Below are 15,574 nucleotides of genomic sequence, written 5' to 3' on the forward strand. Positions count from 1 at the left end.
AGTAAGTGACGTTTGCTGAGTGCTGTGCAGCTGAAGGTTTCTTAAGGTGGTGTTTTGGTCCTGCTCAGCAGTCAAACTAAATGTTACTATTTTTTTTTTTACCACAACCTTGGGGTTCACTTGAATGTCTAGAAAAGAAAGTGTAGTTTTCGAGAGATTTCTTTTTCAGAGGGACTAGAGCCTACTCAAGAGCAAATACAATTTTTGCCTCGCAGTATATATATGTGATGATGAATGTTGCTGTTAGGTGCAGTCACAGGGCATTTTCACTTCTCTAGCCCGGCGTGAAGTCTGCAGTGCTTACTTTGGCTGTGAAGCCTCTTGTGCTACTCCTACGATATTTGGCTGGGGTATGTCGTGACTTTTTAGGCCGTTCTGTTCTTTCCCACGTTGAGAGCATAGTATTTGGTAGCTTCTTTGACTTGTAGTGTTTTGTTTTTCCCTGTATTTCCCTGCTTTCTGCTGTACTGAGCTCCGACTGCTTTGTTCAGGATTGTGCTTCTCAAGAAAGAATCAGTTATGCATCCCAGCCGGATAAGGACTTCTGGCTGGAACGGTGAGCATCGTGCCTTTGAGAGAGCCGCCCTGACACCATACAGAAGCTTAATACAAAAATAAAGCTGGGTACTTAGCAGTAGCTCTCGAAAGCCTGGCTAGCTGCTGTCCCTCACCTTGGTGTCAATATGGCAGAGCTTCCCCAGTTAATTATCAAACACATGATTCCTTAGCCATGTTCTTGTACGTTGGGTGAAACATCAGAGAATGGCTGAGATTGGATGGGACATCTGGAGGCTGGCTGGCCCAAACATCTGAAGGCAGTGGGTGTCTTGCAAGGTCACGGAATGAGGAGGCCAACCAAAGCTGAAGAGCTCTGCGATGAGGATGCACAGAGTGCCTTGCATTCCTTTGTCCACCCAGCTCTTATATCAGCCATCAAGACCTTGTGTTTTATGAGAACATCGGCAGGTCTATGCTGCTGATTAATTTCTTGTCTTTTGTGGCTTTTTAAAGCAGGTTTAGGTATTTTTTAAAAGTGACTGAGGTTGACTCTCATCAATATTTGTCTTTGGTTAAGTGCTTGTAGGTATTGCTGATCTGAGTTAGTAATGAATGGTTGTCTTTTATTGACTTGGGAATTAATACCTTAGTGGTTAAAAATGTTTGCCCTTAAATTGATTCTGAAAATCCTTTTAAAACCGATTCACCTAGCTCTGAGCATATCTGATTGCAGTCATCAGGGGTAGAGGCACGTCTCTGCAGCAGATATATGTGCATGTAGTAGGAAATTCTTTTCTTAGCAAGGCAGTAATCCCACAGTTTAAATCCCAGCAAAAATCAAAGTAGGGTTAACATTTCGAGGTAGTTTTTTTTTGTTCAGCTTCAATTTCCAATATAAGATGTACTTGTATATTACTTATGAAAGCTTTCTCATTTCAGTGACAGCTGATGAGCTCTGGAAAGGAGCTTTGGCAGAGACTGGTGTGGGAGTAAAGAAAGGAAGAGGGAAGAGAAGGAAGAAGAAGCTAAAAAAGAATCTCAATAGAGGCCAGGAGATCGGAGAAGGTAGATTCACAAATGAAGGGCTGAAGAAATGTCTTGACCTCTTCATGTGTAATGTTTTTTTGATTTAACAAATCAGTAAATTGCTGTTAACTTCTGTGGCATCAGAACAGCTTGATATAGTTTTTTCTAAAAAAAAAAAAAAAAATCCTGATATGGTTGTTTAATGCTATTTTTTGTTTTTAAATATAAATTCTGTGTCACAGAAAACACTTCAAATAAGCAAGAACCTTCCATTTTATTGCATTTTTACAGTGTTCATTATTTCAGTACTAGTTTGGCATAAAACTTTTTTTTTCCCTGTTATTTTCAAGGACGTTCTGGTTTTCTCTGGCCTGGTCTTAATGCTCCTATAATACAAAGTGGGATGGTACAGACAGTTTCCCAACGAAAAAAAGAAGAACGAGAGAGAATTCAGTCTGAAATTCTTCAGCAGAGAGATACATGGGAGAAGAGAAGAAAAATAAAAGTTAAGAGAGAGGGAGGATGGAGTGGAAAGTGTTGGGGAGGTGTCATTCTGGATCCTCCTGACCCAGGTCCTAACGGAGGTAAGAAAAGACTGAATATCTTTCTTAGTTCTTACGTAGCCTTTGTGATAAAGGGCTGGGAAAAAGCCAGATCCAGAATTTTCCTGTGATTGAAAATCCATTTTATAACTTCTCTTATGTGCCTTTTTGGCTGCACATATGCCAATGCATGAATTAAGGCAGCTCAGTCAAAGAACAAGTACTTACACAAGTGAAATGTTTTAAATCACTGCTTAATTTAATATAGCTGTTAGATTATTATTTTATGTTATGGACTACCTAAAGTTATACTGTGATATAGAGTACTGCATTATGTTATAGACTGTTATAGGAGTCTTAAAGAATGGAAATATGTTTTCTGTTCAACATCGATTTTCTTAAGTACAAAATGCAGCTGTGCTTTTGTATAGTTTCTTAAAGGATCCTGTGAGGTAAATCAACCTTTTTTTCCTACTCAAATAGTGAAATATGGTTTAAGATGTTGTGGTTTGAATGTAGCTAATGGAAGTTCTTGTGTGTTGTCTAGTTAAATATCATAGTGAAACTAGAGGTCATATATGTAAAGTGGACAGGTGAACTTTTTTTTACAGTGCTGTTCATTAGACCACTAAAAAAATTTTGTTAGCTTTAACAATGAAAAACCTAACCCCCTTCAACTAATAAAATATAAAAATAAGCTGCTACTCATATTCAGCTGAGTTTCCCTTGTGAAGCACTTCGTGATGCTTCTATATTTATTGCAATTTTTCTTCAGACTTTTATAGTCAGATGAGGTAAATATGACAGTTGATGTTTTCTAGCACTTCTTTCAAGCTTGTTGCAGACTCCGGTCATTCTAAAAGCTAAGCTTGGTTCATGTTTTCAGAGTTCTCTCTGTCCAGGAATATGTTCTCCTGGTGAAAGCTGTGATCTTGGAACATATGTCCCATAAATGGGAGTTTCCCCATAAATAGGGAATTACATCTATGGATTGTAATTATATTTTTATCAGATCTTTTTGCAGTCACAGTTGCTGCTCATTCTGCCTGGTGCTTTGTTTGTGAATTTCTTTCTGTCTGTATTTTCTGGTGACTTCTTCTAGATGTTAATACAAAATCGAGATGTGCTTTGCACCAAGCCATAAGGCAGCAAGAGCATGGTCTTTCCAGGATGATCTAATACCATTGTCCACATGGACTGAAGTCATGCTGGCATTTTGTAGCTTTTCCTCTTGTAAATTCATCCTGTTGTTGCTGTTTTCTACTTCTCCACTCCCTTCCCAGGTTTTTAAGTCCTGTAGCTGGTATAGCTAATTTTGTGTCTTATGTTGCTATGGTGTCTAAGTCAGGAAAACAACATACCTTGTGAATTTATAGAGATCTTGCTTTCCACTCTCTTCAGGGTTTTCTTGTTTATCCTTGATTTTAAGAATAACTGATTCCATTTTAATATCAGCATAATACTGCTGTATATAAATAAGATTTCCTGTGTTCACTTACCAGCATTTCATTTTATTACCTTGAAAGCAAATGTTCCATGGGAGGTGGTGACATGACAATGGATGAGGCAGCCTGTCACCTGAATCTTACAAGTGAAAAATAAAGATTTGAGAAGTTAATGAATTCCCCATAAATCGTTGGTGGAATATAGAGGAAAGTCAAGAAGATTTCACGGTTCTGGTTCTGTGCTTTAAATGCAAGGCTACGTTGCTTTTAAATTCAAATGTATTTTCAAGTAGTTCATTCTGTTAAAAGAAGTGGCAGCTGTTGCAAACAACATTTATGTATGCATGAATTCTACTCCCCAGTGCTTTCCTTGCTTTCGGTGTGGCTGATATTACTGAGGCTGGTTACTTGCATTAAAGTTGGTTCCGTGGGTGCGGCAGTAGTCAGGTCAAGTTCTGCCAAGAGGAGGAAAGGGCACTACAATAAAAACAGGAAAATGAAACCGTCAGCCTGTATTATAAATGTGCTTGAGAAAAGCAGTTTCTGATTAGCATACACCAGTTTCCTTTTAATCTGTTTAAAAATTGTGGGGATTTTCAGTTTCCCAAAATTCCGTCAGCATCTTTATTCAGAGGAATTAAATGATTTTCAGGGGAACGGGGACATTGACAGTGCTTTGCACATAGCCAAAGTGGTAGAAGGAATAGACCTGAAACCGTCAAACCCAATGAATCTGTTTGTCCTCAGACTGGGGCATGGCGGGACTCCCTCAATTTGAGATCCTGCAGTTCAGCCCTTCCTGGTATTCTGCTGCTAGATCCTCCGGTAACAAACAGTTTTAGCATGTAATGCAGCTTCTCTTCAGCAGCATTCATATTTTCTAACAAAAACAGGTACAGGAGAAATCTGTAGAACCTCACTGTTGTGAGCCTTTGACATATGACAAATTTGGTTGAAACCGACTGCTTTGTTTTGGGGAAAAATATATTTCCATATATTCGAGGACAGACTGATTCTTTGTGCTTTGTTCTTGCAGGAGGATCTTTTACAATTTCACCACTACTTATTGTGTTAGTTGTGAGTAGAGAAGGAACTTTTTTTTTCCAGTTAGAAATAAGATTATTTTTCAGCCAAGTTGACAGTGTTGCTTTGCAGCTGATGAGGCTTCAGAGAAGGAACAGGGTGCCTGAGCGTTGGCATTTGCATGCTCTTCTCTGAACTTCTTGTAGACCAGCAGTTCTCTAAATTGTGCTGAGATGATCATGTTTGTAATAGTCACGGAGATTGTGTAAATGATCAAGCAACATCTGGTGAAGCTTCTGATTCTCTTCACCACCATGCTGCTTTAGGCTCCCAAGCCTTTCTCCAGACTCTTGCTGTGACTATACCAAATACAACAAATATTAAGTGCTTTAGTTAGCACTGGCTTCTAAAGCTGTAAATGCTGAAAGCTCTAGTTAATAAAGTAAATTGGAAAAGCAGGAGGTCGGGAGGGTCTCCTATTTGTTCTGCTGCTTATATTGAGACATTGCATTTTACTTCATTGTCTTCAATTTTTTTCTTCTTTTTTTTCTAAAACCAAGCTTTACTCACAGTGTGTGTCAGGGTGAAGACCCTTGGATGAGACCTGAGGGGGCTTCTGGTTTGTGTAGTTTTGTGCCCTCTCCCTTTACTTGCCATCCTTGGTGGCAGTACATACTGATGGTTTGTCACGCCCAGAGCTCCGCGCTGTTCTTGCTCTTTCCTACCCCACAATTTCCTAAGACATTTTGAAAATGTCATTCCTTTGAAGTCCCTTCTAATGACAGAGCAAAAACTTGAAATTTTTGTGCAGTGAAAAGGATGTGTTCACCAAGTACAGCCGAATATGTAACATACACCTGAACACAGCTCTTATTATTACCGCTGTGATGAAAAGACTTGAAGGCAGACGTGACAGGGAAACAATAGAAAACACCTTAACTATAACTGGACAAAATGAATGAGGCTGTAATTGTCTTTGATTGCAAAGACTTTTTTTCAGGTAGCATTTCAAATTGAAAGAGGTGAGAAAAAAAAAGTCTGGCTGCGTGGTTGTTGATTATTTGAAGTGATTGTGTTTTGTTTTGTTTTTTTTCTCTTCTCTGGAATTTCACAAAAATATGTGTCGAGAAAAAGGGAATCAAAGAAATTATAAGTGTGATTGTCTAATACAAGTTCAGAATAGTCAGAATAATATTGGGGAATAGTATTGCCATGATGGAAGTGACCTGTTTGCCTATTTGGTGATTCAACTTTTTAGCTTTTAACCAAGTACAGCCATTGCTCATTGTACATGAAACGAGGGTGTTTGTGTGTGTTGTCTTTTTAACACTTTTAGAGCAGTATTTTGGGAAGAAGACAATTTGCATTGCCAGCTAGCAAAAGCCCAAACTATTTTTATTTTTTATATAACATGCTGTGGACAGTTATTTTTTAATAGCGTTTCTACAGCTGGAGAGAATTAGGAACAATAACAGATATAATTTAATAAAAATTCTTCAGTGTAAGTGCTGGCTGGTAGTGATTTTCAAGAGAGTTTCAGGTTTAATTGGGAGAGGTTGGGTAGCTTAGCTTGTGGTCAAAGTATTGGACAGATTCTGAGCTCATCTCAGCTCTTCCATCATCTTTGTTACTGCTTTCTGTGGGATGTTCAGACAAAGCAGTTAAGTTGGTATGTCTTGCTTTACCATTTAAAAGGGGATTATTTTTCTTCCTGTGTGCCATGCTGGTTATTTAGGTTGGGCAGTCTTTGGAGACTATTTACATCTTACTTCCCCTGCAGCCACAATACTTAAAAAGATAAAATATTGATCGCAGTTGGAGACTGGGGTCCCTAACAAAGCACAGTGAATGTATTTAACAGTTCTTCACCCCTTAATTATAACAGGAGCTGTACTGTAGTTATAACAAGAGTGGTGTTACACCTTCTGGAAGTTCTCATTTGAACTGGATATTATTTAAGCTAGATTTTTGTACTGATATTGATTTTTACTCAAGAAATGAAAAAAGCACGCTTTATAAATGAGTTATACTTTATTTTCTCTCCGAGTTTATTCTAAAAGAGAAAATGAATGGAGTCAAGCTACAAAATATATTCGAGCTCTTTTTAAAAGGAAGCAACTAATAATGCTCACTTTAGATATGTGTTCAAATTATTCTTACCTTTTCTGCTCACTGCTGAGATAAACAAACAGCTACATAAAAATCGTGTCCTTTTTAAATTATACAATCTGCAGGGAGCTTTGCTGATAAGGAATTAATACAAGGAAATGTAAGACACTATTTTTCTCCCAACAGAAACTTACGAAGATTTTGAAACAAGAGTCATTGAGGTAAGCATTACAAAATTCTTCAAGGACTTTAAATAGTTACAGCTATTTTATATGGGGCTTGCACTTATTTAATTGTCTTTGCTAAGTCAATCTTATAGCAATAGGAGTTAGTCTAGTGTTTTGTTTCAATTGCGTGATGTAATCTATTATTCTTTTCATTGGGGACTTCTCTGTTGAGCTAATACAAAGACTGTTTTGAGTGACTCTGAAGTGGCAAATGCCCGCAGATAAAGCTTTAACAGTTCACATGCAACCATAATTGGGAACCTAGTAAAGTGTTAGCATTAGTTCTCAAACAATTATATGTAGCAAATTATGTAGTTCTGCTTTTCAAGATAAATAAATGAAACAAAGCGGGGAGGACTGGGAAGACAAGATTGAGAGCAGGTGGGATGAAGATCCTATTTTACGTGTCTTGGTTAATACAATACTCATCTGTCCTAGATGTCTTAACCTATGATATTTCTGTCTTCTGTGAAAAATATTCCAACAAAATTTCCTATTCATGGTTGTATATCTACTGCATTATTGTGCTTACTGACGGTTTAGGGATGATGGTTTTGACTGGATTAATGCAAATCTTGCTTCCATCCTCGTTTCTAGATGGATCATATTGCATCACCTCACTTAAAAATACCTAACAGCAAAACTTCAGGCTAAAGGTTAAGGTCCTTAACATTGCCCCCCCCCCCCCCCCCCCCCCCAAAAAAAGCTCTTCTGAAGACCCAAATTCTTAATAATGATTTCAACAGAAACATCACTCAGAATGTAGTCAAAGTGCTTATTAAAAATTATTATAGGTGGATTTTTGTTTAGAACACAAGATAATCCATTAATAACAGTTTATAATGGTGAAATGTAAAGCATTGGTAATGCCGATATGTGGACCTTTGTTATTTCTCAGTGGTAAAGCCATTGGAGGATGCAACTCATTCCAAAGCAGACCAGTAACAATTAGTACTATGCATGCTTATGCTGTCACAAGGTATTTTATGCCTATCACTTACCTTACTAGTTTCTTTCTCATTTTGAATGCATTAGTTGCTGTGGAAACCACAGAACTAGCAGAAGCTAGAAGGGGGAATCATGACTTCAGAAATAAGCTGATTTCTTGTGATTCATTTGCTACCAGTCCAGAATCAAATGATGCACAGCATCCAGAAAAGGTAGTAGCTCTGGAAGTGAGAACAGTATTTGCCCTCTGTCCTTGCACATTCCCTTCTCTTCTACTTATGTCCTAATTTTAGTGAGACTTGTAGCTGTGGCCAAGTAATTTCTGTTTCTGTCAGTGTTTTATGCAGCTGAATCTCAAAACCTGTTTTTCTTGTCATTGGGTTTTGTTTTGTTTTCTTTAAATATCTAATGTGTTAAAAGGACTTGACACTTTGCTAAAATGACCAAGCTATTAGAAAGCAAAACCCAGCAAGGTGTAGCAAACTTAGCACTTCCAGTTGGGGGACATCAAATTGGTAAGATTCAGCCAAGACTTTCTTGTTAAGTATTGACATTTTTGGTGAAGGAGAAGGGGCTGGGAGCCATTAAGCAAGGTGGCAAGAGCAGCACCATGAAGTGAGATGAATACCAAAGCACATTTTGTCAAAATTTGGATTGTGCTTTTGATATATTGAATTAAACCTTGTTACATGAATGCTCTGGGCATAAATCAACCCAGTGGCTTTGTGTTTAATGTAATTGCATAAACTTGTCACTTCAGAACGTTCTCATATTGCTTACATACCTACAGATGAAATTGGTTATTAGATTTGTGTCCCTTTCAGGGTTATCATCAGAATCTTATTTGCAATTAGTATTTATCTACTTTATTATTGGAAAAAATATTCACGTCTAGCTGCTGTATTGAAAAGGGACTCCTTTAATTTCTAACCGTTATCTGAGAGCCAAAGTATTAACCTGGATCTATACACATCCTATGATAGATGCATAGTGAGTGTCTTTGCTTAATATGAATGTTGACATACTTTCATCACTGTAAAATAGTGACCGTATAATAAGTTGTTTGTTACATGATTTTAAGTGGGTAGAGATGACCGTTCATCACTTTACTCTTGTCATTATTACAGCTTCACTTATAAAAAAAAGTTCTGTGAAATATTGCCTGTATTTTTAGCTGGTATTCTGTCGTACGTGTGTCCAGACATGGCGTTTATTCCACTGTATCTGTGAACTTCTGTTTAGTTTCACTTACAGCACATCATCTTGTATTCTACTACTGAAGTTGACTAGTGATGCCCTTTGTGGAAGGAACCGTACTTTCTCTGCACGCTACCATGTACTGTCACATACTGGTCTCTATTTTAAGAACTAACTTGCTATTTCAGATTAGCTTTGACTTGTTAAAGTCACCAACAGAATAAGTGAAGTGGTACTGGTATGCACAAGAACAAGATGAAATTAAAAACATTTGAAAGTTAATTTAATAAGCAATATTTTTCCATTACTGAGCTTAGTTTAAATCTTAAGAGAACACACAGTTCATTTTTAATTCTGTGTCCTGTTTTTGTTGTGCTCATCTATCTACAAGTTTGAAATCAAGGTTCTTTTTTCTCAAATATCTCTGATATATTCTTACCAAATTTGTCATTGGTGCCTAGAAAAGAGATGACAAAATAGAACGAGTAGCAAACTTGCACTTAATGTCACAGGTGGTTTGTCACAATAAAAAATACGTTGTGTGCCTCTATACTTTACAGTATATGCTGGTGTGCATACATTGGTATTCCCCAAAACTGCTTTTAAAAGATGGTACTACTGAAAGTCAGATGGAAAATCAAATGGTTCAGACAAGTACCAGTTTATTTTGATAATCTGATGGATCATCTGCTCCATTTACATATCAAGTTCTCATTTAATAATATATTTGAGATTACACTGAAAATCTTAAATGCAAGAAAAATGAATATTTAAGCAAGCATCAGTGAGAGGTCCTGAATTGCACCATACACATTTTATGGGTTCTTATTTTCACATGCAAAATTCCTCAGTAAGGAACTTCTGTCCTCGCAAAATGATGGGTTTAGCCCCACTAGGTCCTTGCTCATGTCTGCCAGTTGTTTGAGGACTGAAGGGAGTACAACAATGAATCTTTTCCTCCTTTTTCCACATTGGAACACAATTCCCCTTCCCCATACTGCTAAGGAAGGGGGGAAGTGTAAACTCTATCCCTGCTCCCTGAGTGTAGTAAAAAAATAGGTTTCACTTCTCCCAAGGCTATCCAGTTCCCAAGTGTCCCTCTTGTCAGGGGCTCTGAAATTGGATGAAGAGTTTCGTTGTCTGGGACCTGACATATAGCTCACTGATTTTGACGTTTATTTTTTAATACTTAAGTTAACGTGGAATAAAATTGGCTTTTGGCTTTAGTTAGATTGTACTTCTGCTGCAGTTGTTACAGCTAAGTGTTACAACCCTAATAAGCCCTGCAGGTCTCAGTGCTTTCAGTTAATTGAAAGGGCACATAGGAGAAAAGTGGCTGTTCCTTTGTTACTGTGACATGTCCCAATTGCCTGCCAGTTTGGATGCTATATGAGGTATTTACTCAAGTTGGCCATTTTGTGTCTGCATAATTATTTACAGTTAAAATACATTAGATTAAACAACCAAACGGGTTGCTATGCGATGTTTCCATGTGCTTTAGAAATCTGTTTCACTGCTTTGTTATATGTGAATAACAAAAAAGCATTTCAGAGGCAGGCTGGGGCTGTACTGTTGCAGTGTGAGAAAGTAGGAGTGTTTTTTGCAGGAAAAATAAAAGCAGCAGCAAAAATTTCTATATCCAGCAATGAGCCCAAGAAAATTGAGTCCTATAATTTTCTGGTAACAAGTATGAGTTTTGAAATAAACAGGTCCCGTTAGCATTCTTACTTTAAATAGATGGCATATGTGATGCTATTTTTGTGTGTCTTTTCCATTATCTTTGTCTTCATGACAATACAGGAGGTTAAAATATTTGCTTGGAAATTTTGTACTTTGCAGAAAGAAGCTGAAAGCCTATTTGTTCTTCTTCTGTGTCTTGATTTTCAGCAGTTCTCAGGACTTCTATTCCATTTTTGAAGGAATGTCCTATAAACAAAAATGCAAAAGCCCAATTCCCTTTGTGATTATGCTACCAAAAAGGCTGTGCTGTCTTGTTAGCCCAAAAGGCTGTACTCCCTTTTAAAAAAAAAAAAAAGAGAAATTATTTTGAAAGTGCTTTCTTGAAACAGAAATGCTAACTTGATTGTTTTTTGTTTTTTTTTTTGTTTTTTCCTGCTTGAAGAATAGGGTACAGACGAGCTCTGATTTTCATTTAAACCAGAGCTAAGGACATTACAGAGAAAAAGGTATTTTGGGTATGGAGAGACAGTACGAGGGACCGGATATTGGTTTTGTTACTGGATTTCCTGTTGACTTTCTTGCTTCTTGGAGCAGGTGACTTGGGCTACCTCTTTCACAAAATCACAGGATGGCTATGGTGGGAAGGCACCTCTACCTCTGGATTGAAGGGCCCAGTATTGAACACCCCACACAGAAGTCCTGTTAATAAAACTACTGGTAATATTTACTATTGTTTAACATAATGTAATAACAGTAGTCATTAAAATTTACAGTTCCATTTGACAAATTATGCAAGCCATTTTTACTGTAATGGCAAAGCATCATTTCAGGAATCATCCATTGTCAAGTGATTTCTGTCATCTTTCTCCAAAAGCAGAATGGTAACGCTAATATTAAAAAAAAAAAAAAAAAAAAATGCCGACATGAAGGCTTGTGTTATATGGCAGTGTTTGTGTTGCAGTGTGATGAAAATTAGAAAATGAAACCTGGTAATCAATAAGGTCTGCAAGCATATAATATGAGGTTAGCGTCCCTTTGAATCTTTCACAAATGGGAACCTTCTAAAGGAGGAGATATGATAATAAACAATGTCCTTTGCAAAAGATGGATGTGTTTGTTTTTCTACCCGACACTGAACTTGCCAGCTGCAAAAACTCTGCCTTCTGATCACTTGTTATTGTTTTCGCCTTTTTTTCTTTTTGTTACCTGTTTCTAATAAAGATCAATTTACTTGGATTATTTTGTGAAAGCATGGCCCCATTGTACCTGGGTCAGTGTAGCTTTGCCAGTGGTGGAATAATTCCCTTTTTCAGCCAGATGGTTGGGGTATTGTACTGTCCTATTTACACAAAAGAAACACTCATTAGTGTTTAAATGTTTAATTACTGAAAGGCATAGACTTGATTAAAAAAAGTTCAGGTCAGGCAATACATGCATTTTTCATAGGGAAATGGTGCAGAAGGCCACAACATAAATAGGCTGATGCTATCCTTAAAGCAAAAGCTGTTTTCTGCAGATAAAAGTACACTGGTACTTTGGTTAGAGCTTGGTATGATGTTGGTATTATCCTAGTCCTTGAAATCCAAAATCATTTTATGATTCTATTTTAGTTCAGGGTTCTCTATCTCTTACATTGTAGGTTAAACTGTATATGGATTTCTTTCCTTTGGGTATTTGTTTGTGGGTTTTGATAGTTTTTTAATTATTTGCCCTGGGTGGGGGTGTTTTTGGAGTGGTGGTTTTTGGGGTTTTTTTATGCTTTCAGAGAGTGTGGAAAGGGTGGAAGAAGATAACACAAAAGAGATCCTTTTAACAATGGCATAATAAAAATAACTAGTTCTTCCTGACATAGAATCAATCAAAATAAATTGCTTTGAGTCAATAATTAAATGGATATTCTCAGAAGCGTGTGGATGATATTTTCCCAGGAACCAAGTTAGTGATGAACTCTACAGAAGCCTTTGACAAGGAGTAGTTTTTGTCTTATAATCAATAATTTGTCTTATAATCAATAACTAAATATAACCAATATAGCATGCAGTAAGTGAAGCCATATTCTAGGCTATTGCCTGAATCTTGTCTTTTTTTTCTTCCATATTGTCTCCAGCTTCATAGACTTTATTCTTAGTTGAATTGACTTGAGATTGGGTATGCTTCACAAAGTTTGTATCATAATATTGGTAGTTTGTAAGTGAGCCCTGATGGGGCAAGAATTCATGCAAAATCTGTAATTTCATAAAGCTGGCATTTTCTGTCAAGTGAGTTAGGTTGTTTGCTTGTTCCTTCCCTCTTATCTCTAGCTGCATTCAGGCATGCTTCTGATTGCCCGAGACCTGTTTGGATGCAGCATTTACCTCAACTATTGCATAGCACTTTGGAGAAGCAGAACTGAAGAGAACAGTCAGAAAAGATCTGTTTTCTGAGCAGGGTCTGCACAGCTTGCATCTGATGTGGGTTGTCCTTCCCGCGTGCAACATAGGGATAGGTGTGCCTAACTGGAAAAGATTAGCAGCAGCTGAATGGCTGGAGGTTCGTGTTCTTGCAGTTAAATGTACCTGAACTTAGCCATTCTGAATCCAACTGTTTGCAGATATTGATGGGGGCAGTGAGTGGAGGTTGGTTGTGTGGAGAATGACTGTTTGGGGACTGTACAGGAATGGGGACACTGGAAACCACTAGGCTTTCTGTACCAAACCACAGGATTGTCGTGCTTTAGGAACAGTAGCTTTATTTTGGAATGACGAAAGCAGGGGTAAAGTCAGAAAAACAAAGGTTTGTTGAGCCAAAATGATGTCAAGGACCTTGTCTTCAGTATTTCTAAATGGCTTGTTAAAAAGGTACACGGAACTGTAGAGAGGTATCTGTAGGGAATGTGAAGGCATGGAAAACTTCTAACTTGTTAACTGATTGCTCTATAGTCATGCATTCTGTATCCACTAAATAAAATGAATTGTCTAGCTGCAGCAGGGGATCGTAAGCAGAATGTAAGACCAGTTTCAGTTTTCCATGAAGTAGCAAGAAACCCTTTCATACGTGTTTGCTTTAGGAGCACGGAATTATTCTCGGTAGTCTTACCGCTTGTGACAAAGAGAACATTCCTTAAGGCACAGTCAAAAGCCTTTGTTTCTTTTTATAAGTCATTGGAAATTGTTTTCTAGCTATTGTTTTTGCAAAGGGCATAATAAAAAAGGCTTATGAAAGGAAATGCTGCATGAAATTACAGTGTCTAAGATCTGTTGTTTGACATCCTTGACTGAAAAATTATATGGTATACGTGATACTCTGAGTAATAATTTACTTGAAATGAGGTGTTGGCTGAAATATACTTTTGGGGTATTAGAGCTCTAGATTTTGCTTTTAGAGCTGCAGGCAAGTTTCCTGCTCCCTGGATGATACCAAGTGTCTTTTGACTGATAATGAAAATTTCCAGACAATTTCTAAGATAGCACCTGAAGCAAGCTGTTAGAGGAAAGAATGAGAGGTCAGAGGGGAGAGTCTAGAATTTGTTACTGATGTTCCTGGGTTTCTGAGTTTTGGCCTGTCTTTAAAGTAACATTTTGGGATGGCATTTTCAAGTGGTTTTGTTGATTAAACAATTAAATCTTTCTCTTACCTGTCAGCCTGGATGGATGAAATCATTAGCATTTGGAACATTCAGAAGCTTTTGAGTGAGTTATAATTCACCATTATTATGAATCATCCTCTGAAAAGGAAGCAAAGCCATTTCAGGTGTAGCGTGGCTGTGAGCATGCATTATTGTGGGTTTAATCCAAAGGATCCGTACTCAGATGTGAGCTGTAGAACGAAGCCACGTTTAGACGCACACTGTGACAGTAGGGCATTTGAGTTATGTTGTTTTCCAAGTGAGTTAGAAAAGACAGAGTTTTATGCATCTGACAGGGGAAAACTATCAGCTCAAACCTGGTTTTGTCTGTAGTTTCTCTATAAATTGGGCTCATTGCTAATTTGGATGAGAACTGTGCCTGGGGTTTATTCCAGAGCTGTGGTGAGTCAGCTTGTGTGAAAAACTGTTCAAATATCTGGACAAAAACTTTCATCTGCTTTACTAAGTGAGGGGTACAGGAGTCCAGATTATTTCTGTGTTGTGGTTCCTGTGTGCTTGGAGCAGGTATACCCAGTGAGCAGGATGGATGGCTCTAATCTTCCTGTCTCTCAGAGTCTATAGCTACTGAATCAGTCTTGATTCAGAGAGAGAAGTACTTTATTTGTTCTGCTAATGGCCACGATGGAGAGAGTACTGACTGTTAGGTTATGTGGTAAAAGGCCTGTCTGTCCACCCACAAAGAAGGGCAGAGAGACAATAGCAGGTAGCAGGATCCAGGGCCATCACAGGAGAAACAATCTGCACGGAGGCAGGAAGGGGAACCGAAATTACAGACTCAGAAGAAAGGATGCCCTCACCAGCTCCCCTTGGTGCTGTCTTGGGGTAGCCTCAGAGTGACTAGAGTGAGGACGCTTACGTACCAGCACCTGGAACAGAACTTTCCTCAAAGAGGGAGATCCCAGGGTTTGGCTACCGGATCAGGGAGTCCTGGTCCTGCGTCTTCGTTTGCCCCTGTTCTTCCCCAGGGCTGAGAGCACGTGGTGGCTGGCTTCTGGAGGAATCAGGGGAGACTCAGCCAACTGCTGGAGTGTGATGTGTGTCTATGAGCAAGGCAGCCTGTACCAGCTGTTGGAGTGGTGCTGCAGGCCCCAGGGGCTTGTATGTTCAGGTCCCAGCTGCTAGGGAGACCTGCGATGTTTATTTCCCTCTAATGGCCCTTCATTCATCTTGATCAGCCAGAGAGGAACAGCGTGGGGCTACCACTGCTGTTTGTATTTGCTGATTGTGTTGGTCTGTGTGGCTTGCCATGTATAT

The 15,574-nt window shown here is 38.3% G+C and overlaps 1 protein-coding gene across 2 annotated transcripts in view; it reads left to right on the plus strand.

Annotated features, from left to right (window-relative positions):
• The window catches only part of MRPS5 (mitochondrial ribosomal protein S5), a 47,923-nt gene that overhangs the window by 14,984 nt on the left and 17,365 nt on the right, over nucleotides 1–15,574 (plus strand). For both annotated transcript variants that reach the window (XM_066993507.1, XM_048048381.2), the window contains exons 3-5: nucleotides 1,438–1,563; nucleotides 1,875–2,108; nucleotides 6,830–6,864. In XM_066993507.1, coding sequence (XP_066849608.1) covers nucleotides 1,438–1,563; nucleotides 1,875–2,108; nucleotides 6,830–6,864 — 395 coding nt within the window. The remainder of the gene's footprint in view (nucleotides 1–1,437; nucleotides 1,564–1,874; nucleotides 2,109–6,829; nucleotides 6,865–15,574) is intronic.

Source organism: Anser cygnoides, chromosome 3 (genome assembly GCF_040182565.1).
Source record: "Anser cygnoides isolate HZ-2024a breed goose chromosome 3, Taihu_goose_T2T_genome, whole genome shotgun sequence".
NCBI lineage: Eukaryota > Metazoa > Chordata > Aves > Anseriformes > Anatidae > Anser > Anser cygnoides.